Source organism: Triticum aestivum, chromosome 1D (genome assembly GCF_018294505.1).
Source record: "Triticum aestivum cultivar Chinese Spring chromosome 1D, IWGSC CS RefSeq v2.1, whole genome shotgun sequence".
NCBI classification, from domain to species: domain Eukaryota; kingdom Viridiplantae; phylum Streptophyta; class Magnoliopsida; order Poales; family Poaceae; genus Triticum; species Triticum aestivum.
Window position 1 is genome coordinate 41,543,126 of NC_057796.1, and position 26,249 is coordinate 41,569,374.

At 50.3% G+C, this 26,249-nt stretch overlaps 1 protein-coding gene and 1 pseudogene across 1 annotated transcript; one reads left to right on the forward strand and one right to left on the reverse strand.

Annotated features, from left to right (window-relative positions):
• The first annotated feature begins 19,057 nt into the window (after positions 1-19,057).
• On the forward strand, positions 19,058-21,392 carry LOC123180166 (uncharacterized; annotated as a pseudogene).
• A 585-nt stretch (positions 21,393-21,977) lies between these two features.
• LOC123180167 (remorin) lies at positions 21,978-24,249 on the reverse strand. Its single transcript, XM_044592133.1, has 6 exons — positions 23,859-24,249; positions 23,573-23,667; positions 23,191-23,475; positions 22,707-23,082; positions 22,533-22,614; positions 21,978-22,432 (listed from the first exon to the last, which is right to left on the reverse strand). Exons 1-6 carry the CDS (start codon positions 23,882-23,884, stop codon positions 22,241-22,243), a joined length of 1,056 nt encoding a protein of 351 aa, XP_044448068.1. The 5' UTR covers positions 23,885-24,249; the 3' UTR covers positions 21,978-22,240.
• Between the last annotated feature and the right edge of the window lie 2,000 nt (positions 24,250-26,249).

A 26,249-nucleotide genomic window follows, 5' to 3' on the forward strand; every position in this document is an offset into this window, starting at 1 on the left:
TATGGGAAGTCCAGTTTCAATCGCCGGAATAATTTTGGGTGTTATCGGTATTATACCGGGACCACCAAAAGGTGTCCGGGGGTCCACCGGGTAGGGCCACCTGCCCCGGTGGGCCAAGTGGGCTGAACAAGGGTGGGAACCAGCCCCTTGGTGGGCTAGTGCGCCCCCAAGGGCCCAAGGCACCTAGGGTTGAAAACCCTAGGGGGTGGGGGCGCCTCCCGCCAAACTTGGGGGGCAAGTTCCCCCCTTGGCGGCCGCCCCCACCCCCGCTCTAGATGCATCTAGGGGGCCCGGCCCCCTCTCCCTATAAATAGAGGGGGGGTGGGAGGGCAGCCGCACCCCTTCCCTGGCGCAGCCCTCCCCCTCTCCAACACCTCCTCCTCCGTAGTGCTTGGCGAAGCCCTGTCAGAGAACTGCAAGCTCCACCACCACGCCGTCGTGCTGCCGGAGCTCTCCCTCAACTTCTCCTCTCCCCTTGATGGATCAAGAAGGAGGAGACGTCCCCGGGCTGTACGTGTGTTGAACGCGGAGGCGCCGTCCGTTCGGTGCAAGATCGGATCTTCCGCGATTTGAATCGTCGCGAGTACGACTCCATCATCCGCGTTCCTTGTAACGCTTCCGCTTAGCGATCTTCAAGGGTATGAAGATGCACTCCCTCTCTCTCGTTGCTAGCATCTCCTAGATTGATCTTGGTGACACGTAGGAAAATTTTAAATTATTACTACGTTCCCCAACAGTGGCATCATGAGCTAGGTCTATGCGTAGATTCTATGCACGAGTAGAACACAAAGTAGTTGTGGGCGATGATTTGGTCAATTTGCTTACCGTTACTAGTCTTATCTTGATTCGGCGGCATTGTGGGATGAAGCGGCCCGGACCGACCTTACACGTACGCTTACCTGAGATTGGTTCCACCGACCGACATGCACTTGATGCATAAGGTGTCTAGCGGGTGTCTGTCTCTCCCACTTTAGTCAGATCGGATTCGATGAAAAGGGTCCTTATGAAGGGTAAATAGCAATTGTCATATCACCGTTGTGGCTTTTGCGTAGGTAAGAAACGTTCTTGCTAGAAACCCATAGCAGCCACGTAAAACATGCAACAACAATTAGAGGACGTCTAACTTGTTTTGCAGGGTATGCTATGTGATGTGATATGGCCAAAAGGATGTGATGAATGATATATGTGATGTATGAGATTGATCATGTTCTTGTAATAGGAACCACGACTTGCATGTTGATGGGGATGACAACCGGCAGGAGCCATAGGAGTTGTCTTAATTTATTGTATGACCTGCGTGTCAATGAAAACGCCATGTAATTACTTTACTTTATTGCTAACCGTTAGCCATAGTAGTAGAAGTAATAGTTGGCGAGACAACTTCATGAAGACATGATGATGGAGATCATGGTGTCATGCCGGTGACGAAAGTGATCATGCCGCGCCTCGAAGATGGAGATCAAAGGCGCAAGATGATATTGGCCATATCATGTCACTTTATGATTTCCATGTGATGTTTGTCATGTTTACATATTATTTGCTTAGAACAACGGTAGCATAAATAAGATGATCCCTCACTAAAATTTCAAGAAAAGTGTTCCCCCTAACTGTGCATCGTTCCGAAGGTTCATTGTTTTGAAGCACCACGTGATGATCGGGTGTGATAGATTCTAACGTTCACATACAACGGGTGTAAGCCAGATTTACACATGTGAAACACTTAGGTTGACTTGACGAGCCTAGCATGTACAGACATGGCCTCGGAACACAAGAGACCGAAAGGTCGAACATGAGTCGTATAGTAGATGCGATCAACATGGAGATGTTCACCATTGATGACTAGTCCGTCTCACGTGATGATCGGACACGGCCTAGTCGATTCGGATCATGTATCACTTAGATGACTAGAGGGATGTCTATCTGAGTGGGAGTTCATTAAATAATTTGATTAGATGAACTTAATTATGATGAACTTAGTCTAAAATATCTTTACAATATGTCTTGTAGATCAAATGGTCCACGCTAATGTTGCCCTCAACTTCAACGCATTCCTAGAGAAAACCAAGCTGAAAGACGATGGTAGCAACTATACGGATTGGGTCCGTAACTTGAGGATCATCCTCATAGCTGCCAAGAAAGCATATGTCCTTGAAGCACCGCTAGGTGAAGCACCCATTTTCCCAGCAACTCAAGACGTTATGAATGCCTGGCAGTTGCGTAGTGATGATTACTCCCTGGTTCAGTGCGGCATGCTTTACAGCTGAGAACCGGGGCTCCAAAAGCGTTTTGAGCAGCACAGAGCATATGAGATGTTCCAAGAGCTGAAAATGGTTTTCCAAGCTCATGCCCGGGTCAAGAGATATGATGTCTCCGACAAATTCTACAGTTGTAAGATGGAGGAAAATAGTTCTGTCAGCGAGCATATACTCAAAATGTCTAGGTTGCACAACCGCTTGTCTCAGCTGGGAGTTAATCTTCCAGATGACTCGGTCATTGACAGGATCCTCCAGTCGCTTCCACCTAGCTACAAGAGCTTTGTGATGAACTACAATATGCAAGGGATGGAGAAGTCCATTCCTGAGTTATATTCAATGCTGAAATCAGCGGAGGTGGAGATCAAAAAGGAACATCAAGTGATGATGGTAAATAAGACCACTAGTTTCAAGAAGCGCAAGGGTAAGAAGAACTTCAAGAAGGACGGCAAGGGAGTTGCTGCGCCCGGTAAATCAGTTGCCGGGAAGAAGCCAAAGAATGGACCCAAGCCCGAGACTCAGTGCTTTTATTGCAAGGGAAATGGTCACTGGAAGCGGAACTGCCCCAAGTACTTAGCGGATAAGAAGGCCGGCAATACCAAAGGTATATATGATATACATGTTATTGATGTGTACCTTACCAGCACTCGTAGTAGCTCATGGGTATTTGACACCGGTGCGGTTGCTCATATTTGTAACTCAAAACAGGAGCTGCGGAATAAGCAGAGACTGGCGAAGGACGAGGTGACGATGCGCGTCGGGAATGGTTCCAAGGTCGATGTGATCGCCGTCGGCACGCTACCTCTACATTTACCTACGGGATTAGTTTTAAACCTCAATAATTGTTATTTAGTGCCAGCTTTGAGCATGAACATTGTATCTGGATCTCGTTTAATGCGAGATGGCTACTCATTTAAATATGAGAATAATGGTTGTTCTATTTATATGATAGATATGTTTTATGGTCATGCCCCGCTGGTCAATGGTTTATTTTTATTGAATCTCGAACGTGATGTTACACATATTCATAGTGTGAATGCCAAAAGATGTAAGGTTGATAATTATAGTCCCACATACTTGTGGCACCGCCACCTTGGTCACATTGGTGTCAAACGCATGAAGAAACTCCATGCAGATGGACTTTTGGAGTCTCTTGATTATGAATCATTTGACACGTGCGAACCATGCCTCATGGGCAAAATGACCAAGGCTTCGCTCTCCGGAACAATGGAGCGAGCAACCAACTTATTGGAAATCATACATACTGATGTGTGTGGTCCAATGAGCGTTGAGGCTCGCGGTGGCTATCGTTATGTTCTCACCCTCACTAATGACTTAAGTAGATATGTGTATGTCTACTTAATGAAACACAAGTCTGAGACCTTTCAAAAGTTCAAGGAATTTCAGAGTGAGGTAGAGAATCAACGTGGCAGGAAAATAAAGTTCCAACGATCGGATCGTGGAGGAGAATATTTGAGTCACGAGTTTGGCACGCACCTGAAGAAATGTGGAATTGTTTCACAACTCACGCCGCCTGGAACACCATAGCGTAATGATGTGTCCGAACGTCGTAATCGCACCTTATTGGATATGGTGCGATCTATGCTGTCTCTTACCGATGTACCGCTATCATTTTGGGGTTATGCATTAGAGACAATTACATTCACTTTAAATAGGGCACCATGTAAGTCCGTGGAGACGACACCGTATGAAGTATGGTTTGGCAAGAAACCTAAGTTGTTGTTTCTTAAGGTTTGGGGCTATGATGCTTATGTCGATAGGCTTCGGCCAGAAAAGCTCGAACCCAAAGCGGAAAATTGTGTCTTCATAGAATACCCAAACAAGACGATTGGGTATACCTTGTATCTCAGATCTGAGGGCAAAGTGTTTGTCGCTAGGAACAGGTCCTTTCTCGAGAAAGAGTTTCTCTCGAAAGAATTGAGTGGGAGGAAGATAGAACTTGATGAGGTTGTTGAACCTTTACTTCAACAAGAGAGTAGTGCAACACAGAAAGATGTTTCTGTGGCACCTACCTCAGTTGAAGAGAAAGCTAATGATGATGATCATGGAGCTTCAGATCAAGTTACTATCAAACCTCGTAGGTCGACAAGGGTGTGTACAACTTCTGAGTGAGTGGTAACCCTGTCTTAAAGGTCATGTTGTTGGAAAACGATGAACCTATGAGCTATGGAGAAGCAATGGTGGGCCCGGATTCTAATAAATGGCTGGAAGCCATGAAATCCGAGATAGGATCCATGTATGAGAACAAAGTATGGACTTTGGTGGACTTGCCCGATGATCGGTAAGCCATTGATAATAAATGGATCTTTAAGAAGAAGACAGATGCTGATGGTAATGTCACCATTTATGAAGCTCGACTTGTCTCAAAGAAGTTTCCGACAAGTACAAGGAGTTGACTGTGATGAGACTTTCTCAATCATAGCGATGCTAAAGTCTGTTAGAATTATGTTAGCAGTTGCTACATTTTCATTTACGAAATCTGGCAGATGGATGTCAAAACAAAGTTTCCTTGATGGTTTCCGTGAGGAAAGGTTGTATGTGATACAACCAGAAGGTTTTGTCGATCCTAAGGATGCTAAAAAGTATGCAAACTCCAGCGATCCTGCTATGGACTGGAGCAAGCATCTCGGAGTTGGAACATACGCTTTGATGAGGTGATCAAAGCATTTGGGTTTATACAAAATTTGCAAGAAACTTGTATTTGCAAGAAAGTGAGTGGGAGCACTACAACATTTTTTATAAGTATATGTGGATGACATATTGTTGATCAGAAATGATGTTGAATTTCTGGAAAGCATAAAGGGTTGTTTGAATGGAGTTTTTCAAAGGAAGACCTGTGTAAAACTGTTTACATGTTGGGTAACAAGATCTATAGAGATAGATCAAGATGCCTGATAAGACTTTCATAGAGCACATACCTTGACATGATCTTGAAGGAGTTCAAGATGGATCAGTCAAAGAAGGAGTTCTTGCATGTGTTGTAAGGTGTGAAGTTAAGACTTGAAGCTCGACCACGGCAGAAGAAAGAGAAAGGACAAAAGTCGTCCCCTATGCCTTAGCCATAGGCTCTATACGATATGCCATGCTGTGTACTGCAATGTGCCTTGCCACGTGTCTGGCAAGGGGGTATAAGAGTGATCCAGGAGTGGATCATTGGACAGGGGTCAAAATTGTCCTTGGGAATAAGGAAATGTTTCTCGATTATGGAGGTGATGAAGAGTTCGGCATAAAGGGTTACGTCGATGCAAGATTTAACACCTATCCGGATGACTCTGAGTAGCAAACCGGATACGTATACTGGAGCAACCATTTGGAATAGTTCCAAGTGGAGCATAGTAGCAACATTTACAATATGAAATAAAGATTTGTGAAGAACACATGGATCTGAATGTTGCAGACCCGTTGACTAAAACCTCTCTCGTAAGCATAACATGATCAAACCCTAGAACTCATTGAGTGTTAATCACATGGTGATGTGAACTAGATTATTGACTCAAGTAAACTCTTGGGTGTTAATAACATGGCGATCTGAACTAGAATATTGACTCTAGTAAACTCTTTGGGTGCTAGTCACATGGCGATGTGAATTGTGAGTGTTAATCACATGGCGATGTGAACTAGATTATTGACTCTAGTGCAAGTGGGAGACTGTTGGAAATATGCCCTAGAGGCAATATAAAATGGTTATTGTTATATTTCCTTGTTCATGATAATTGTCTATTGTTCATGCTATAATTGTATTAACCGGAAACCGTAATACATGTGTGAATACATAGACCACAACATGTCCCTAGTAAGCCTCTAGTTGACTAGCTCGTTGATCAATAGATGGTTATGGTTTCCTGACCATGGACATTGGATGTCGTTGATAACGGGATCACATCATTAGGAGAATGATGTGATGGAGAAGACCCAATCCTAAGCATAGCACAAGATCGTGTAGTTCGTTTTGCTAGAGCTTTTCTAATGTCAAGTATCGTTTCCTTAGACCATGAGATTGTGCAACTCCCGGATACCGTAGGAATGCTTTGGGTGTACCAAATGTCACAACGTAACTGGGTGGCTATAAAGGTGCACTATAGGTATCTCCGAAAGTGTCTGTTGGGTTGGCACGAATCGAGACAAGGATTTGTCACTCCGTATGACGGAGAGGTATCTCTGGGCCCACTCAGTAATGCATCATCATAATGAGCTCAATGTGACTAAGGAGTTAGTCACGGGATCATGTGTTACGGAACGAGTAAAGAGACTTGTCGGTAACGAGATTGAACGAGGTATAGAGATACCGACGGTCGAATCTCGGGCAAGTAACATACCGATGGACAAAGGGAATTGTATACGGGATTGATTGAATCCTCGACATGTGGTTCATCCGATGAGATCATCGTGGAACATGTGGGAGCCAACATGGGTATCCAGATCCTGCTATTGGTTATTGGCCGGAGAGATGTCTCGGTCATGTCTGCATGGTTCCCGAACCCGTTGGGTCTACACACTTAAGGTTCGGTGATGCTAGAGTTGTTATGGGAAATTGTATGTGGTTACCGAAGGTTGTTCAGAGTCCTGGATGAGATCCCAACGTCACGAGGAGTTCCGGAATGGTCCGGAGGTGAATGATTATATATGGGAAGTCCAGTTTCTGTCGCCGGAATAATTTCGGGTGTTATCGGTATTGTACCGGGACCACTGAAAGGTGTCCGGGGGTCCACCGGGTGGGGCCACCTGCCCCGGTGGGCCAAGTGGGCTGAACAAGGGTGGGGACCAGCACCCTGGTGGGCTGGTGACCCCCCCAAGGGCCCAAGGCGCCTAGGGTTGAAAACCCTAGGGGTGGGGGCGCCTCCCACCAAACTTGGGGGGCAAGTTCCCCCCTTGGCCGCCGCCCCCCCTCTAGATGCATCTAGGGGGACCGGCTGAGGGAGTCCTAGATTAGGGGGTCCTCGGACATCCGTACTATATACTTTGGCCGGACTGTTGGACTATGAAGATACAAGATTGAAGACTTCGTCCCGTGTCCGGGTGGGACTCTCCCTTGCGTGGAAGGAAAGCTTGGCAATTCGGATATGTAGATCTACTTCTCTGTAACCGACTCTGTGTAACCCTAGCCCCTCCGGTGTCTATATAAACCGGAGGGTTTAGTCCGTAGGACAAGGACAATCATAATCATAGGCTAGCTTCTAGGGTTTAGCCTCTACGATCTCGTGGTAGATCAACTCTTGTAATACTCATATCATCAAGATCAATCAAGCAGGAAGTAGGGTATTACCTCCATCGAGAGGGCCCGAACCTGGGTAAACATTGTGTCCCCCGCCTCCTGTTATCATTAGCCTTAGACGCACAGTTCGGGACCCCCTACCCGAGATCCGCCGGTTTTGACACCGACATTGGTGCTTTCATTGAGAGTTCCATTGTGTCGTCACGATAAGGCTTGATGGCTCCTTCAATCATCCGCAACGATGTGATCCAGGGTGAGGTTTTCCTCCCCGGACAGATCTTCGTATTCGGCGGCTTCGTACTGCGGGCCAACTCGCTTGGCCATCTGGAGCAGATCGATAGCTACGCCCCTGGCCATCGGGTCAGGTTTGGAAGCTTGAACTATACTACCGACATCCGCGGAGACTTGATCTTCGACGGATTCGAGCCCATGGCAGGTGCGCCGAACAGTCACGATGAGCATGACTTAGATCTGCCATCGGACGGTGTTCAGGAGATCACACCTGCGGTTGCCCCGGCTCTTAATCCGGAGCAGATCGTGCCATCCGAGCATGGGTGGATGGACCCCGCCCCGGAGGCCGCACACTCATCGGTGGTAGAGCCGAACACGGACTTCGCCTTTAATGAGGTCTGCGTCATCGGACCCTCGGACTCGTCTCCGGCCATAGGTTTCGAACTGCGCACATCCGCGCCTGTCAAACCTGATTGGGCACCGATCATGGAGTTTACCTCCGAAGATATCTTCCAGCACTCACCCTTGGGTGATGTGCTAAATTCGTTAAAATCTCTCTCCCTGCCAGGAGACTCTTGGCCGAACTATGTCCGGCTTGAGTGGGAAGCAGACGACGAAGAAATTCGTTCCCCACCCACCACCCACTTAATAGCTACTGTCGACGATTTAACCGACACACTTGACTTCGACTCCGAAGACATCGACGGTATGGACGACGATGCCGGAGAAGAACAGGAACCACCGCCCACAGGGCGCTGGACAACCACCTCATCATATGACATATATATGATGGACACACCCAAAGAAAGCAATGGCGATGAGGCAATAGAGGATAACCCCCCGGAGAAGCAATCTAAGCACCAGCGTCATCGGCGCCGCTCTAAATCCCGCCATAGCAAAAATAGTGATACCGGCACAGGAGACAATAACACTCCGGATAATGCCAAAGACGAAAACAATCCCACCCAGCCAGACTTCGAGCAGGCCGAACGGGAGGATGGGCAAGCTAGCCCCGATGAACAGGCAACAGATGGAGACTTGGAGGACGACAATTACATGCCCCTCTCCGAGGACGAGGTGAGCCTCGGCGACGAAGAATTCATCATGCCTGAGGACCCCATCGAGCAGGAGCGCTTCAAGTGCCGGCTTATAGCCACTGCAAAAAGCCTGAAGAAAAAGCAGCAGCAGCTTCAAGCTGATCAAGATCTGCTAACTGATAGATGGACTGAGGTCCTGGCGGCCGAGGAATACTGACTCGAACGCCCAACAAAAAGTTACCCAAAGGGCAAGTTGCTACCTCAACTCGAGGAGGAGGCATTAAAACCTACACTACCAGCGCATGATGCGGCTGACCGGCCACCTCGTGGACGAGACAAAGCGGAGTATCAGCCCGAAGTCCAGCCCGAACCCCGCCGCCAAACAAGCAAAAACACAAAGGCCCGGGGCTCCACACATGACCTGCGAGACAAATTAGAAAAAAAGCAGGACAGTCAAGATCGATCTACGGATCACGGGGGCGCGCCCCAACGCGTGACGATGACCGTCACGCTGGATACACTAAAAGCAAATCCGTTCGAGCCGAATACAATAGACCAGACTCATTTGAACTGCATCGTGATGTAGCCCGGCATAGAGGCGCCGCACACCCCCCATGCTTCACTGACGAAGTAATGGATCATGCATTCCCAGAAGGGTTTAAGCCCGTAAATATTGAGCCCTACGATGGGACTACAGACCCCGCGATATGGATAGAAGATTTCTGTCTCCACATTCACATGGCCCGCGGGGATGATCTACACGCCATCAAGTACCTCCCACTAAAACTCAAGGGACCGGCTCGACATTGGCTGAATAGTTTGCCGGCAAATTCCATTGGAAGTTGGGAGAACCTGGCAGACGCATTCCTGGATAACTTCCAGGGCACTTACGTGCGACCACCACATGCTGATGATTTAAGTCACATAACCCAACAGCCCGGAGAGTCAGCCAGGAAATCCTAGACTCGGTTCCTAACTAAAAAGAACCAAATTGTCGACTGTCCGGATGCCGAAGCCCTAGCGGCCTTTAAGCATAATATCCGTGATGAGTGGCTTGCCCGACATCTCGGCCAAGAAAAGCCGAAGTCCATGGCAGCCCTCACGACACTCATGACCCGCTTTTGTGCGGGCGAGGATAGCTGGTTGGCTCGTAGCAACAACACAGCAAGCAATCCTGGCACATCAGAGGCCAGAGATAGCAGCAGCAAGCCCCGACGCAACAAACACAAGCGTCGCAAAAATGGTGATAACGCCGAAGACACGGCAGCCAATGCCGGATTCAATGGCTCTAAGTCCGGTCAGCGGAAAAAGCCATTCCAAAAGAACAATTCGGGCCCGTCCAGTCTGGACCGCATACTCGATCGTCCATGCCAAATTCATGGCACCCCAGGAACACCAGCCAATCATACCAACAAAGAATGCTGGGTCTTCAAACAAGTCGGCAGGTCAGGTGCCGACAACAAGGAGAAGGGGCCTCGAAGCGATGACGACGACGAGGAGCCCCGATCACCGAACACAGGAGGGTAAAGGAAATTCCCCCCGCAAATCAAAATGGTGAATATGATAAACGCCACCCACATTCCCAAGCTGGAACGGATGTGCACTCTTACGGATGTCGACTTGACGAAGTCAGTCGCCCCACAATATACACTATGGCCGATCACTTTTGACCGTACGGATCGTCCGGCCAATACCAATCAGGGCAATTCAGCCGCACTAGTCCTTGACCCAATAATTGATGGATTTCACCTCACGTGAGTCCTTATGGACAGAGGCAGCAGTCTAAACCTGCTGTATCAGGACACAGTGCGCAAGATGGGTATTGATCATTCGATGATCAAGCCCACTAAAACCACCTTTAAAGGTGTTATACCAGGTGTGGAGGCCCGTTGTACAGGCTCCATCACTCTGAAGGTAGTCTTCGGATCACCGGACAATTACCGTACCAAAGAGTTAACCTTCGACATTGTCCCTTTTGGCAGTAATTATCATGCACTGCTCGGACGAATCGCTTTTGCTCGATTCAATGCGGTGCCACACTATGCCTACCGTAAGCTCAAGATGCCCGGTCCGCGTGGCGTCATAACAGTTAATGGCAAGGCCGAACTCCACCTCTGTGCCGAAGAATGTACCGCCGCCTTGACAGTAGAAGCAACGAAAGGCATCTTTCAATCGAACCTTGAGTCGACGGCCAAGCTCCCGGACACCGTCAAGGGAGTCCAAACTACTCCGCGGCAGGATAGCCCGGCTTGTCCGGAGCTCAATTAAAACACTCCGGCAGTAAACGGAGGCACAGCTAGGATAGGCCACACAATGCGGCTTAACCACTCCATGGCACATAAATATCTTTTTTGCACTTTCTTTGCAGGTCCAGTTTCGTTTAGGCCAGGACTGGCGACATGGAAACAACTCGAATGCGTAAGGGAATCCTTAGAGATGCCCCTTGATGACCATCCGACCACGCTACGGATTCGCACACAGCCCCCTCCTGCCTAGTCTCAGCAGGTTCCGAAGTCATATTTATTTTTATCACATTACCTGTACTCATACGCATCGACATGTTATTTTTCCAACATGTGGCTTTATATGACGCTTATCTGCTGTTGTTTCTTATTGACACTCTTTGTCAAATGGCATCCGTATATCGCGATATGCCTTAATATGACAGGGGCTTCATTGTACCCATAATACGGCAATAAAGTCCGAACACCTTCACGGTCGTTCGGCACCCCGAACTTATAGCATTATATGCATTAGCTCCGAATCATGTCTTGGGTCAATAGTTGGGTTTGCCCGGCTCCTATGTTTTGCTGCCTTACGTTCCGCTATATCGGCTAGGGCGGCACAGGGAGAACTACTGCGATTGTGTCCCGGTTCTTCCGGACGAGCACCTTAGTAGAGAAAGCCGAAAACTGACTGTCATGATACGGCGAGAGCTGGTCAGCTGTTCGAGAGGTTATAAAATCTTTAAGGATTTCTTCCGCATTATGCGATAACTAATGCAGCATGCGATGGATCGGTTTTTCTTCCGATCAGGTGCTCATAGAGCCCCTCGTGCGGTCTTCCGAACACCAGGGGCTGCGCCTACCTTCCTTTTGTCAAATTCCTATGGCTAAGTGAGAGTGATAAAGCCTTATAGTTCGATTGCCTGGTTCATTGTGCTGAACACCTCCTTCAAGGACCCAAAACTGGGATAAAGAGTGCTCAGGTTTATCCCGAACACCCCCGTACTTCCCGCGTGGGGGCAGAAGCCGACGACTGGCCAACTCTCATGATTAATATATAAAACGGCCGCGCAGGAGGATTTTTTTTTCAAATAACAGGCAATAAATAATAGAAATGACCTTGTTCAACATTACAAAGGACAACATGACCGTATTCATGGAAATATAATGTCCTTGGTGCATTGGTCCGCCGCAAGGCGGGATCCTTTCAGGACACTATCATAATATAATTCGAGCTTGCGGTGCTCCTTCCCCTCCGGCGGTCCCTCGGTCATCAGCTTTTCAGCATCCATCTTCCCCCAGTGCACCTTTGCGCGGGCGAAGGCCATTCGCGCACCCTCAATACAGATGGACCACTTGATGACATCAAGTCGAGGGCAGGCACTCACAAGCCGCTTCACGAGCCCAAAGTAGCTGCTTGGAATTGGCTCGGCGGGCCATAGCCGGATAATTAAATCCTTCATGGCTAGTTCGGCCGCCTTATGCAGTTCGATCAGCTGTTTCAGCTGATCGGCAAATGGCACCGGATAATTCGGCGCCAGATACTGCGACCAGAAGAGCTTCTCCGCAGTGCTCCTTTCTGCGGCTCGGTAGAATTGGGCAGGATCAGATATGCTGCGTGGCAGCTCCGCAAATACCCCTGGAGAAATCCGAATTCAAATTAGTAAACGTGATTTTCTCCTTTCAGATACACGCTTTGCATAGAAAAAGCCTTACCAGCCGCAGTCTTCCTCGCCTCCTGGATTTCCTTCAGGGCGCCCTGGGCTTCCCCCCGGGCATCACTTGCGGCTTGGCGAGCTTGGGAGAGTTCGGATTCTTTCCCTGATAAACTCTGCTCCAAGGTCTCGCATTTCTTCACGGCCTCTTGAAGCTCTTGCTCAGCTTCAATAACCCTGGCCTCGTGCTTTTCGCGAAGAGCCTGCTCTGTGGCTGCCTTCTTCTCGGCTTCGGCCACAGCCTTCTTAAGAGCCTCAATTTCGGCCGTCGCCCCTAGAGCACATCATAAAAATATTTTCATCATACAAACTCAATCATTCACGCTAAATGCGAACAAGGTTTCTGCATACCTTGGTTATCCTCCAACTGCTTCTTCACTCGGTCGAGTTCTCCTTTGGCCCGCCCCAGACTCTGTCTCAGTCTGGAGACTTCCTCAGTTTGAGAGGCGACAGTTGCTATAGACGCCTGCTTTTGAACAAAAGAGAGATGCCATAAAGTGAGTCTCCTGCGAACATATATTTGATCCTCTGTTCAGTTCTTTCTTTCACCAAACAGTGTATCAGGGGCTACTACCTACACTATGACATTCTTTGAAACCTCACAAAACATACCTCAAAGCCCGTTATAAGGCTGATGCAGGCTTCATTCAGTCCACTCTCAGCGGACTGAATCTTCTCAATCACCGTACCCATAAGGGCACGGTGTTCTTCAACGATGGAGGCGCTCTTTAGCGCCGCCGATAAAGTATCCGACACCTCTGGTTGGACAGAAGTTGCCGGTGGAATAGGCGCACCCCCTCCAGCCGAGGGGGGCTGCCTTCCTGATTCTGGAGCCGTATCGGTCTCCGAAATTGCGTCCGGCTGGGGGCTGAATTCAAGATAGCCCCCGCCGTCGACATCCATGGGAGCCTTTTCTTCTGGGTGTCCGGCCCCTGAAGCTTGACCCCCTGGTGCCGCCTTCACGGTCTTCTCCCCCCTCCTTGGCCTGGGTCCCTCTGGGGCGACACCTCGGTGTCATTCGCGTGTTTTGGGGAAGGGGCCTTCGGGGGTGTCCCGCTGTCCATAGCATCCGAACTCAGTAAATCCTCCGATGAGGATTGTTCGGTGCGGGACCTCGCCGGACTGTAAAAAAACATGGCTCAGATTAAAGCATTATGCCATGGTGAGTCTGGATGCACAAACACGTTCAGATTTTATATACTCATGAGTTCACCAGGGGCTGGGCCCTGGGGTCCCACTCCGGGCTACTGTCGGTAGCGGCGGTGGACTCCTCCGGAAAGGGAGTTTTTCCCTTCTTAGGCGATTCGGCCTCCAAGGACGTGGATGCCGTCCTTTTCTTTCTTCCCCTCACTAGGGATTGTTCTTCCTCCTCTTCCTCGGAGGAAGAGCGGGCATCAGAGTCTTCAGATATTGTGTCTGAAGTGCCACGGCGACGAAGGCCGCCCCTGGTCTTTTTGGCCTCCTTCTTGGCCTTCTTCTTCGGCGCCTTGTAAGGCGCCGGGACCAGCATCTTCGTCAGAAGTGTGCCGGCCAGTTCTTCCGGCAGTGGGGCCGGACAGTAGATCCGCCCCGCCATCTTCGTCTAGCCCTAGAAGAGTTGTGGAAAACAATTTAGCATTACCTTTGGGTTATGCATGACTTGCCAACATATAATGACTTACCAAACTTGCAGAGCGGGACAGTTGGTACCCGCGGTCCTCGGCTGAGTCCGGCCACGATTTGCCGGACTTGAAAAGCACCTTCCAGATGTCTTTGTGCGAGGAGCCAAAGAGCTCTAGCAGGGTCTGGTGCTTAGCCGGGTCGAATTCCCATAAGTTGCAAGCCCTATGTTGACAAGGAAGGATCCGACGAACTAACATCACCTGGACTACATCGACAAGTTTGGTATTCTTGTCTTCCATATCCTTGACGCGCGTCTGGAGCACCGACAGTTCGTCGGGCGAAGACCAGTTCAGGCCCTTCTTGGGCCAGGACATAAGCCGCAGGGGAGCTCCGGATCGGAATTCGGGAGCGGCGGCCCATTCCGTGCCGCGCGGCTCAGTGATGTAAAACCACTGCTGATGCCATTCTTTAACAGAATCATTAAAAGTACCTGTTGGCCATGTGACGTTGGGCATCTTGCTCACCATGGCGCCTCCGCACTCGGCGTGATCGCCGCTCACTACCTTGGGCTTCACATTAAAAATCTTCAGCCATAAGTCGAAGTGTGGCGAGATGCGGAGAAAGGCCTCACACACGACGATGAGTGTCGAGATGTTGAGGAAGGAATTGGGGGATAGATCATGAAAATCGATCCCGTAATAATACATGATGCCGCGAACAAATGGGTGGAGGGGAAACCCTAGCACGCGGACAAAATGAGGGAGGAATACAACCCTCTTGTGGGGTTCCAGAGTAGGGACGATCTGTCCCGCCGTCGGAAGACGGTGGCTGATTTTCTTGGCCAGATACCCAGCCTCCCGAAGCTTTTTGATATCCTTCTCCTGGACGGTAGAGGCCATCCACTTGCCTCCTGCTCCGGATCCGGACATTTTTGGAAGGCCTTTGTGGGCGGAGAAGACGAGCGCTAGGGCACTAGAGTTCGAGCGAGGGGGAATGGATGAGCAGAGGAAGAAGAAGGCGTGGGTGAAAAAGGGGAGTCCTTATCTCCTTATAAAGGCAACTCCCGGATACCGTAGGAATGCTTTGGGTGTACCAAATGTCACAACGTAACTGGGTGGCTATAAAGGTGCACTATAGGTATCTCCGAAAGTGTCTGTTGGGTTGGCACGAATCAAGACTAGGATTTGTCACTCCGTATGACGGAGAGGTATCTCTGGGCCCACTCAGTAATGCATCATCATAATGAGCTCAATGTGACTAAGGAGTTAGTCACGGGATCATGCGTTACGGAACGAGTAAAGAGGCTTGTCGGTAACAAGATTGAACGAGGTATAGAGATACCGACGGTCGAATCTCGGGCAAGTAACATACCGATGGACAAAGGGAATTGTATACGGGATTGATTGAATCCTCGACATCGTGGTTTATCCGATGAGATCATCGTGGAACATGTGGGAGCCAACATGGGTATCCAGATCCCGCTATTGGTTATTGGCCGGAGAGATGTCTCAGTCATGTCTGCATGGTTCCCGAACCCATTGGGTCTACACACTTAAGGTTCGGTGATGCTAGAGTTGTTATGGGAAATTGTATGTGGTTACCGAAGGTTGTTCAGAGTCCTGGATGAGATCCCAACGTCACGAGGAGTTCCGGAATGGTCCGGAGGTGAATGATTATATATGGGAAGTCCAGTTTCTGTCGCCGGAATAATTTCGGGTGTTATCGGTATTGTACCGGGACCACTGAAAGGTGTCCGGGGGTCCACCGGGTGGGGCCACCTGCCCCGGTGGGCCAAGTGGGCTGAACAAGGGTGGGGACCAGCACCCTGGTGGGCTGGTGACCCCCCCAAGGGCCCAAGGCGCCTAGGGTTGAAAACCCTAGGGGGTGGGGGCGCCTCCCACCAAACTTGGGGTCAAGTTCCCCCCTTGGCCGCCGCCCCCCTCTAGATGCATCTAGGGGGGACCGGCTAAGGGAGTCCTAGATTAGGGGGTCCTCGGACAGCCATACTATATACTTTGGCCGGACTGTTGGACTATGAAGATACAAGATTGAAGACTTCGTTCCGTGTCCGGGTGGGACTCTCCTTTGCGTGGAAGGCAAGCTTGGCAATTCGGATATGTAGATCTCCTTCTCTGTAACCGACTCTGTGTAACCCTAGCCCCTCCGGTGTCTATATAAACCGGAGGGTTTAGTCCGTAGGACAAGGACAATCATAATCATAGGCTAGCTTCTAGGGTTTAGCCTCTACGATCTCGTGGTAGATCAACTCTTGTAATACTCATATCATCAAGATCAATCAAGCAGGAAGTAGGGTATTACCTCCATCGAGAGGGCCCGAACCTGGGTAAACATTGTGTCCCCCGCCTCCTGTTACCATTAGCCTTAGACGCACAGTTCGGGACCCCCTACTCGAGATCCGCCGGTTTTGACACCGACACCGGCCCCCTCTTCCTTCACCCTATAAATAGAGGGGGTGGGAGGGCAGCCGCACCCCTTCCCTGGCGCAGCCCTCCCCCTCTCCAACACCTCCTCCTCCTCCGTAGTGCTTGGCGAAGCCCTGTCGGAGAACTGCAAGCTCCACCACCACGTCGTCGTGTTGCCGGAGCTCTCCCTCAACTTCTCCTCTCCCCTTGCTGGATCAAGAAGGAGGAGACGTCCTCGGGCTGTACGTGTGTTGAACGTGGAGGCGCCGTCCGTTCGGCGCTAGATCGGATCTTCCGCGATTTGAATCGTCGCGAGTACGACTCCATCATCCGTGTTCCTTGTAACGCTTCCACTTAGCGATCTTCAAGGGTATGAAGATGTACTCCCTCTCTCTCATTGCTAGCATCTCCTAGATTGATCTTGGTGACATGTAGGAAAATTTTAAATTATTACTACGTTCCCCAACAAAAGACGACGAAGGCAAGAGGTCCGGCATTCTCAACTTTTGAGGACATCTTGTTGGCCAAAGCTTGATTGGCCACAACAATGGATCCAATATTCGACACCGAGCAAAAGGGGGACAAGTATTGGGAGAATATTTGGAAGGAGTATCACGAACAAAAGGAATATGTGGAGCTGCATCCTGTCATGACCAACCGCAATGTGGCATCTCTGATCTCTCCAACACCGACGGGGGATCATTCAAGGGGAAGTGAACAAGTATGTCTGCTCCTACTCACAAGTGACCAAACACCCTCAAAGTGGAATGGGAGTGGCAACTCACGTAAGCTCAATTGCTTCATCTTGTCATCATTTGCATATGCTTCTTGTGTTTGCACTCTCGTGCTCATACATATGTTTTTTGCTAGATGGCAGTGGCAGCTACTTTGTATCATGAAACGGAGAAGAAGCCATTTGCTTTTAGCCATTGTTGGATCATATTGAATGGAGTGCCAAAGTGGACACAACTTGTGGCCGATCTCAAGGCCGACAAGAAGAGGAATGATGGCTCAAGCTACCACCAATCAATTGGGCGTTGGACGATGAAGAGGACGATATTATCTTCAAGAATGGAAGAGCCACCGTGCCAAAGGATAGCCAACAAGTCATGGGAAACAAGTGGGAGAAGGGAAGGGCCTCCCATGACGCCGTGACTACAAAAGTGTCCTCGTACATGGATGAGCATTTTTTTGGCGCGGGAGAATAAGAAAGAGGAGAGGTACAAGCTCAAGTTGGACGCGCAAAAGGAGAGGATGGATTGAGACCGGAAGAGGGCGGATAAGAAGCTGGAAATTGAGAGGGAGAAGATCGAGTTGGAGAAGTAAGAGGCGGAGATCAAATGGGAGCTCGAGAAGGCCAAGGCATTTGGAGAGATTGCGCTTGAGAAGGAGAGGTTGCAACTCGCACGGGAAGCGGAGGATGCGAAGGTCATGTTGGCAGACGAAACCCTCTTGGATGAGCATGCAAAGAAGTGACTTGCGGAGAAGAAGAAGGAGATCAACGAGCTTAGGGAGTACGAGGCGGCGAGGGCGGCTGCGACAAGGATGTAGGCGGAGCATGCATCCCTTATGCATGCAGAGCAGGAGGCAAGGATGGCCTCAGAGCAGGGGCATGGACCGTGTTCGACCAATGATCCGGCCGGCTAGTGAGGCATCCATCACGCTCGGATATTTATTTCATTTTGGCATGTCTAGATTGCTGCACTATGATTTGCTTTTGCTTTGTTCTGAACTGTTGAATTCGAACAATTTGTCGTATGATCGATGTGCATGGATTGCATGGATTTGAGACTACACATTTGAGGTATGTGGATGTGCGGCAACCCATTTGAGGCTCCGCGCCACCATGCCCGTCGTCACCGGCCTGCGTCAGCCACCGCCGGGCGAAAGGATGAAGCCCCGCCCCCCCCCCCCCCCTGCTGGCAGGCTTTGCCCCTCAGTGCTCCCCGGCGACGACAAGGAAGGGGGCCGATGGCTAGGGTTCGCCCCCCTCCCCCCCTCGCTCGTGTGAGCGACACGTGAGGAGGGAGGGGAGGTCCCTCAAGCACTATTTTGATATTTTGATGCTTAAGTGTCTTTTTTCAGTTTTTTCGTTCGCTTAGAACAATGTTGTTTTTTCAGTGTGTGATCATATCCGATGTTCTGGAACGGACTCTGTGTGTAATTGAGGGGTAGAATGGTAATCAAACCATCACGACGGCAAATCCTCTTTAATAATAGGAATTAAAACATTCCATCTAATTTTGTAAGTTAAATCTTTGCGCACTTGAAAGTTGAGAAAAGTTTGGAGTTGAAATCTGAAAACACTGCTCCTCGGAGCCCAACAGCCACTTGTAGACCCTGGCGCACACACCTCTGACCTCCCTGAAGAAACCTTCAAGCTAAAAAAAAAGCCCTCTGACCTCTCTCTGGTCCCGTGCTCTGGCCCTTCACCGGCGGCGGCCTCTCCTTCGCCGCGACCGGAAACAAGCTGCACTGTGAGACCCCCGTCCTGCACCTCCGCCCTTCGGCCCCCATTATTGGTTGTGCTCAACTGGCCTTGCCATTTTTCCTTCCAGATCTGAGCTCAGTTCCTCCTCCACGCTAGACCTCTACCGCCAAGTAGCCGCCGCCTCCTGACCTGTCGCCGCGGCCCCGCCTGCAGGTCTGATTTCTGGTGAGTTCCCTGCTTTCTCTTCGTGCTTAATTTCCGTGTGCTGGGAGCCACCATTTTTTCGCTTTCCCTTTGCTGGAAGTAGGGAGGGTGTGCTTGATTGGTTCACTATGGGTTAGGAGTACCACTGTCTATCAGTCTATGGTTCTGGTATGCACCACTGCTCGAGGTAAATTGACGAGCACAAGAAATTTCAAGCTGAAAAACATATACTACCAGATAGAATGCAATGCTACCAGTGGATTGATCCCTGCAGTATGGCATCCTATTTCTTTGTAAAAGATAATTTCCGCATCCGTCGATTAAATATCCCAGTAACCCATTAGTAAACCTTCAGATGGATTTTCATTCTACTTAGTATTAAACACCAGAAACAATTTGTTCCCCTGATTTGTCTAGGTAAAAGCAGGTCGGCGGCATCCTTATTGTTGCAAAATCTAGCTAAGAGTAGGCATGACATGAGATGCATGAAATTCAAGGAATGCGATTGATAGAAAGTGCTGGGTTAATAAGTTGACTTGTTATTAGTGAAATAAATGAAATTGTCGGTTCGAATGGGATGAAGCTCCATGTCAACTATTTCCTTTTGTCTTATTTTTTATCATTCATTTCTGATAAGTGTCAAATTTTCATTTCACTGTCAGTAGGCTGACACAAGAACATGGACCGTCGCAAGGAAGTTACCGCTGCTAAGTTAACCGATGATCTAGTGGTCGATATCCTCTCCCGCTTGACATACAAGGACTTTTGCCGCTGCAAATGTGCCTATAAGGCCTGGTCTGCCTTCTCCTCCGATCCAGACTACCGCAAGAGGCTGCCCAAAAAAGTAACCACTGGACTTCTGTACCAAGCCCGCAATACGTCTGCTATCCCGCTTGTTAGCCTGTCCCGAGATGATGGAGAAATCGATGGAATTCTTGCTGACGTGCCACACTATGAGCATTTAGAGTTTCTTGACTGCTGCAATGGTCTAGTCCTCTGCAAGTACAAGAGCAGCTATACTTCTCCAGGCATTTGCCGCTTTGTTGTGTGCAACCCAGCAACACGAGAGTGGAGAATACTTCCTGATACTTTTGTTGGGACTGATGGCCACCGTCGTACAACTATTTTGGCCTTTGATCCTTCATGGTCACCACACTTCTATGTCTTCAGCTTTAATCGCATGCATTCATTTCTTCAGTTTGGCGGGCAAAGTTGAGATGTTTTCGTCTGCCGGTTCCGCGTGGCTTGTGGATGATGAATGGGATTCTGATATAGCTTTTTCATGGGGGAAGCCTCACTTATTTCTTAATGGAATGTTGTGCGTGGAGATTAGGGGACAGCAAGTTTTGGTGTTTGAAGGTTTGGAGACAATGAGCGATGGCATACTGCCCTATCATTACACCATTGACTTGCCATTTGACTGTGCACCCGTGAGTAGTTTCACTGATGGCTGCTTTGACAAATCTTCAGGGATCTTACACTACGCATTGCCAGATAGGAGTGGTCATTCCATTGTAGTTTGGACTTTGGAGGATTATGCTCATCGTTTATGGCATTGGACCCTGAAGTGCCATCTTAACATGGCAGATGCATTTGGAAGGAAAGACTTGGTTTGCTATGACAATGGAGGCATCGGTGGTGTCCCTGACTGGTTTTGGAACTGCGATTATCGGATTCTCGCTCTCGAGTTGGAGAGAGAGCTTGTTGTCCTCTCTGACCATAAGACAATGAAGCTTATCTCTTACAATATCAGCACCGGGGAACTTAACGAGATACGAGACGGCCTTGAGGGGTATCGGTACTATGTGCCATGCTACTCAGAGCTTCCAGCCCAAGAACCTTCGGTGTAGTGTCATCTTCTGCTATCAGTGCCTCTATGACTGTTCCTATGCTCTAGGTGCTGAACTACCTTGTGTAAATATGCTAGTCGGTGAACCCTGTCATTTTATTTTGTTGATGCAGGGGTGATATGCTACCCTCCTGCACTGACGAAAAATTATTCGCCATGTGCCCCGGTTTACTACCTTATAAGTTTGTTATATGTAGGATTACATGTCTTTCTTAGGCTCAGTATCATTGTGGTGTTTTTTCATGAGCAGTTGGTCATATCTGTTTGTGGATAAGATCTCACTTTTGTAGATAGAGCCTGATATCAGTTACTTGAGTTTGCATTACAACTCTACGCTACACCTGGGGCTATATGATGCTTTGCTTTTGACTAGTATACTGTTATATCAGATTAAGCAGAAATATTCTCTGCATGTGTGGTACCGAAACTGGATCGAATGAATGTATTCTGTGAACCAAGGGATATGCATCCCAACATGGCATATGCATGATCTTTAGTTGGCAGCTTCGAATGACACATCCCAACAAGGATGCCACCAGCTGAAGCTATTGCAGGTAGAGTGTTCCAACAGAAAACTCTGCTTCCAACTAAAGATTAAGGAAAGATCCAGCTAGGCTTCCTTTTTTGGTCTATTGGAAATCAAATAAAAAAGGCCTAGTTTTGCTAATGAAATCAGTCAAAATTTCACTTTCTACCCGTGGCATGCAACTCTCATCCTAACTCCTTTTAACCTTATGCAGGCCCCAAGTTTCAAGATCAAATGATGGAGATTGTGTCGCGCTAGGAAACGAAGGTTAGCTCGTTAAAATCTGTATATCTAATTTGCACACAGGATACACTTTTTATGAACTCTTGCCTCCTCCAGGGGCTACTTGGTTATAGTTGTTTCATCACACTATGAGTCCTGTCGAAATTCCACCACGTGGAGTTTGCACTGGTTGGTGCAATGTACTTCATTTAGGCGATACATAAACAAGTATACACAGTAAAGCAGCAGCACAACTAGATTCTTGGCCCACATTATGTGTGTCCATGGTTTCAGAAGCAGCCACAGGACCGAGGGAGCTTCCCCGTTGACCGGATTTTGGCCGCCTTCTCCCAGACTTTGCCCTCGGCGTTCCTTTTCTTGTCCTCTGCCGACATCCTCGATGCAGCGGCCACCTTGCTGATCCGCTTCATCTCATCGTTGTACTCCTCCAGCGCCTTTGCTCGCTTCCTCTCTGAATCACCCTGCAATCAAAACAGCCGGAAGATCGTGATCCAAAGCTATGAAAAGGGAATAATGGCAGAACAGAGCTAGGAGGAGGAATTCTAAGCAGCAGCAGAGAACCTCTTTGGGCTCCTTCTGGCGCCTGGCCTTGGCCTTCTTCTCAGTCTCCCATTCGGCTATGGTTTCCATCGTCTCGTTGTACCTGGATGAGTGTTAGTTAGCTAGCTAAAACTTGGCACTGTAACGGTGATTAAAATTCAGAAGATTATCGGTTTCCACAGGTCTTCTACTCACCGCTCCTTGATCTTCGCCAGCTCCTCCTTCTCCCACGCTGCCGCCATCCTCTCCGCCTCGCTGGAATAAACCATTCCTGGAGGCCTGGCTGCCGGTGGCGCCCTCTGATTCGCCGGTTCCTGCTCGTGCTTCCAGCTCCGTTTCCGCTCTTCTGGAAACGAGGTCGTCGGGTTAACCTCGGGCTTCGCCTTCCAATTTGCTTCCTCCTGCTCAAAGTTTCTGCTTCTCTTCTTGTCTGGTGTTTTCCTCGCGAAACTTGGATCGTCCTTCAGGTTCGGGATGGAGTCGGCCACCTTCCCTACCACGTTCTGGCCTGGAGTTGGACCTCCTGGCTTCTTTGGCGTCGGTTTCACCGGCCTCCTCACCGAAACATTCGCTGAAAAGGTAGCCACGATTTAGTAGTAGAATGTACATAAAACACACTGTCATACTTGATTTGCCATATAGTGATTTTGTCCACGCTGTTTATGCATGCATCCCTTACCTCCTTGTTCGTCTTCGTCGCCAACTTCAACGATTTCTTTGTTACCACTAAACAATCTTGAGATTTTGCTTCCTTCAGTTGGCCTTTTCATGCTTCCACCTCTCCTGGGTGGTGATCTCGGCGGCGGGGCGGCTGTGGGCTCATGAACTGTTACACGCTTCTGCCGAGATGCTGTTTTCTCTGGGATAGGCTTCTGCTGTGGTGGTAACTTCTCTTCCTCCATTGCAGCAATGGCATACGCCACTGCCGCCACCGTCGCTGCGTACGCGGCGTCATATTCTTCACCTGTACCCATTTGCCGGGAAGATATCAACTCCACATTCATTTCTTCATGATCACATTCACAGGTCAAACCAATTAAATGCGGATTTTGATGGTATACCTCTTCCAAAAGGCGTGCCTCGCTGTCGCTGTGGTGGCATTGCCATAGCCTGGCCGCTGCCCTGATCTTCCTGCCCTACACCAGAAAACCGGACCCTGCAAAATAGCGAATCAGCTTTGCAACATCTTCAACTGATCCTGCAGATACTAGCCTACCACGGTGCAATGGGCAATGGCTGACTCCCCATTTTTTCTGAAATTCTGAAACATATGAAAAAAAAAATCTGTAGAAAGCAGTAATGCCGATGCTAGAAACAGAGTTGTAACAGGTTCCCTTGAGGCGATACCTCGATTGTCTCATTCCAGCGTCCATGGCGCACAACCCAACCGCGCGAGAAGAGAACCAAGGCCCTTTTCGATGCGCAACCTTATGCCGTCTAACTTACAAGCTTATGTTCTAAGCTAAAAGCATTGCAGCACATATATATACATATGGGGAGAGAGATGGAAAGATAGAAAGAGAGGGATGGAGCGAGGCACGAAAGCTGTTATCTTGGAGGCAAGCAAGTGGGATAGCTTTTGCCTCGTTAACAAGTCTTTGGGAATCTGCTGGACTCCTTTTGCTTTGCAGTGTGGTTTGCTGCTACTGCCACTATTATTCCTCTACCTCTTCTGGATATTTGGGTTTCTTAACCCCCTGACGGAGTCTTTTTGCCTTGTCATGCAGATTTTAGCTTTATTCCATGACCGAGCTTTTCTATATACATATAATTAAGTCGCGACGAAAAGCCTTGTTTGCAAGTAAAGATTCTGTGTGCTTCGTATGCTGATCAAGACATGACAGAGGAGTAATGCGTTGTTGCTAGATTTTCGTTCATGGGGGCCACAAGTCATTCACCCAAAGTGTTATGACCGGTTTAGCATATAACCGGAGGAGGCCCACTGGGCAGTAGTAGAGGCTTGGCCCACAAGTTATCTTAGGTTAATTATTATGCAAGTTATCTAGGTTATAAATATAGGCTGTAAGACTCTTTTCGGAATTAAGCAATAAAGATATTTCCTATCCCTCGCCCGGCTCCCAGAGGAGCTGGAACCCTAGCCGCCGCCAGCCCTAACCGTCCCCGCCCTCCTCTTCCCTCGCGACGACGCCGACGCGCTGGAGCACGCGCCCTCGCCCCCAACCTCCGCTGTTCTGCCATTATAACCTAAGGAGTAGAGCCGGTAGGAACCCTAGTCCTACCAATTTGGTATTCAGAGACCATGCTCCGATCATGTCGCTGCCACCACCACCGCCGGCGCTTTCTAGCGGCTCCACTGCGCCGATGATGACGGCGCCATCCCTCACCGCACCGATGACGACGGCGTCGCCCCTCACCGCGCCGATAACGTCCGCCGCCGGGACAACCGCGCTGGCGGGCCTCGGCTCCACCGCGGCCCCGGCCGCGCCGCCATCCCCGGTGCCGCGCCACCGCCGTCCGTCGTCTTCACACCGGAGCAGGTCACGGCTACCCTGCGGGACCTCGTCACCGCCGTCCAGGGCCTCCACCTGCAGCAGCAGCAGTACGCGGCCGGGCCCTACCTGCACCTGCCGACGGCGCCCGCTACCGCCTACGGCCACCCGCCGTGGCCGGCCCAGGGCGTTTCCCCGTTCGGTGCCCCTCTGATGCTGCCGTTCCAGGCGGCTTCACCGGGCGGCCCTCCGGCTGTCGCGGCGCCCCTCTGGCCCTCAGTGCCGACGCCGTCATCGGGCCCCTGGCCGATCCAGCAGATGCCGTTCCAGGCGGGACACCCCGGCAGGACCACGCCGGCCGCGGCCCCTCTGTGGTACCTGCAGCCACCCTCCCCCGCGGCCACCGACGCCCCTGCCCCCTCCCCGCCACCGAAGCTACAACCATCGGCGCCGCCCCTGCCTAGCTCGGGGCACCCCCGCCGACCGGCCTCCCGCTTCATCAGGTCCGGTTCCCGCCTTCCCCGTCGCCACTTCCAGCGTGGGCGGCTGGGTCTTCGCCTTCGCCGGTCTACACCACGGCCCCCGGACAGCCAACCCCGTTCCCGCAGTTCGGGGGGCCATCGGGTTCCGCCGGTCCCTACCCGGAGTACTCTGACCAGGCGCCATCCGCCTCGCTGCTCCGCACCTCCGAGCCAACTCGACACGGTGTTCCCTCCCAGGCACCGCCGCGGTTCGCCAAGATCGACTTCGCCACTTATGACAGCACGGAGGATCCCCTCAACTGGCTCAACCAGTGCGACCAGTTCTTCCGCGGGCAGCGCACACTCGCTTCGGAGCGGACCTGGCTTGCCTCTTATCACCTCCGCGGCGCGGCACAAACGTGGTACTACGCTCTTGAGCAGGACGAGGGTGCCATGCCTACTTGGGAGCGCTTCCACGAGCTCTGCCTCCTTCGCTTTGGGCCCCCGGTTCGCGGGAGCCGCCTGTCGGAGCTCGGCCGCCTTCCTTTCACCTCTACGGTGCAGGACTTCGCCGACCGCTTCCAGGCCTTGGCGTGCCATGCGTCGGGCGTGACGACGCAACAGCGCGCCGACCTCTTTGTTGGTGGCCTTCTGGATCACATTCGCGTCGACGTGGAGCTTCGCGGCCCTCAGGATCTCCAGACGGCCATGTATTACGCCCGGGCCTTTGAGGCTCGCGCCCAGGCTATGCTGCCAGCTACCCCGGCCCGAGGAGGCCGGCAGACCAGCCGCCCGCCACCTGCACCAGGCCGGCCGCCCCCGGCCAC

Coding starts and splice junctions, on each gene's coding strand:
- LOC123180167 (XM_044592133.1), bottom strand. CDS start 23,884: ATGGACGCTGGAATGAGACAATCGAG. Junction 23,668..23,858: donor GCTGGAATGAGACAATCGAG/GTATCGCCTCAA, acceptor GCTATTTTGCAG/GGTCCGGTTTTCTGGTGTAG. Junction 23,083..23,190: donor CGACGAAGACGAACAAGGAG/GTAAGGGATGCA, acceptor CTACCTTTTCAG/CGAATGTTTCGGTGAGGAGG.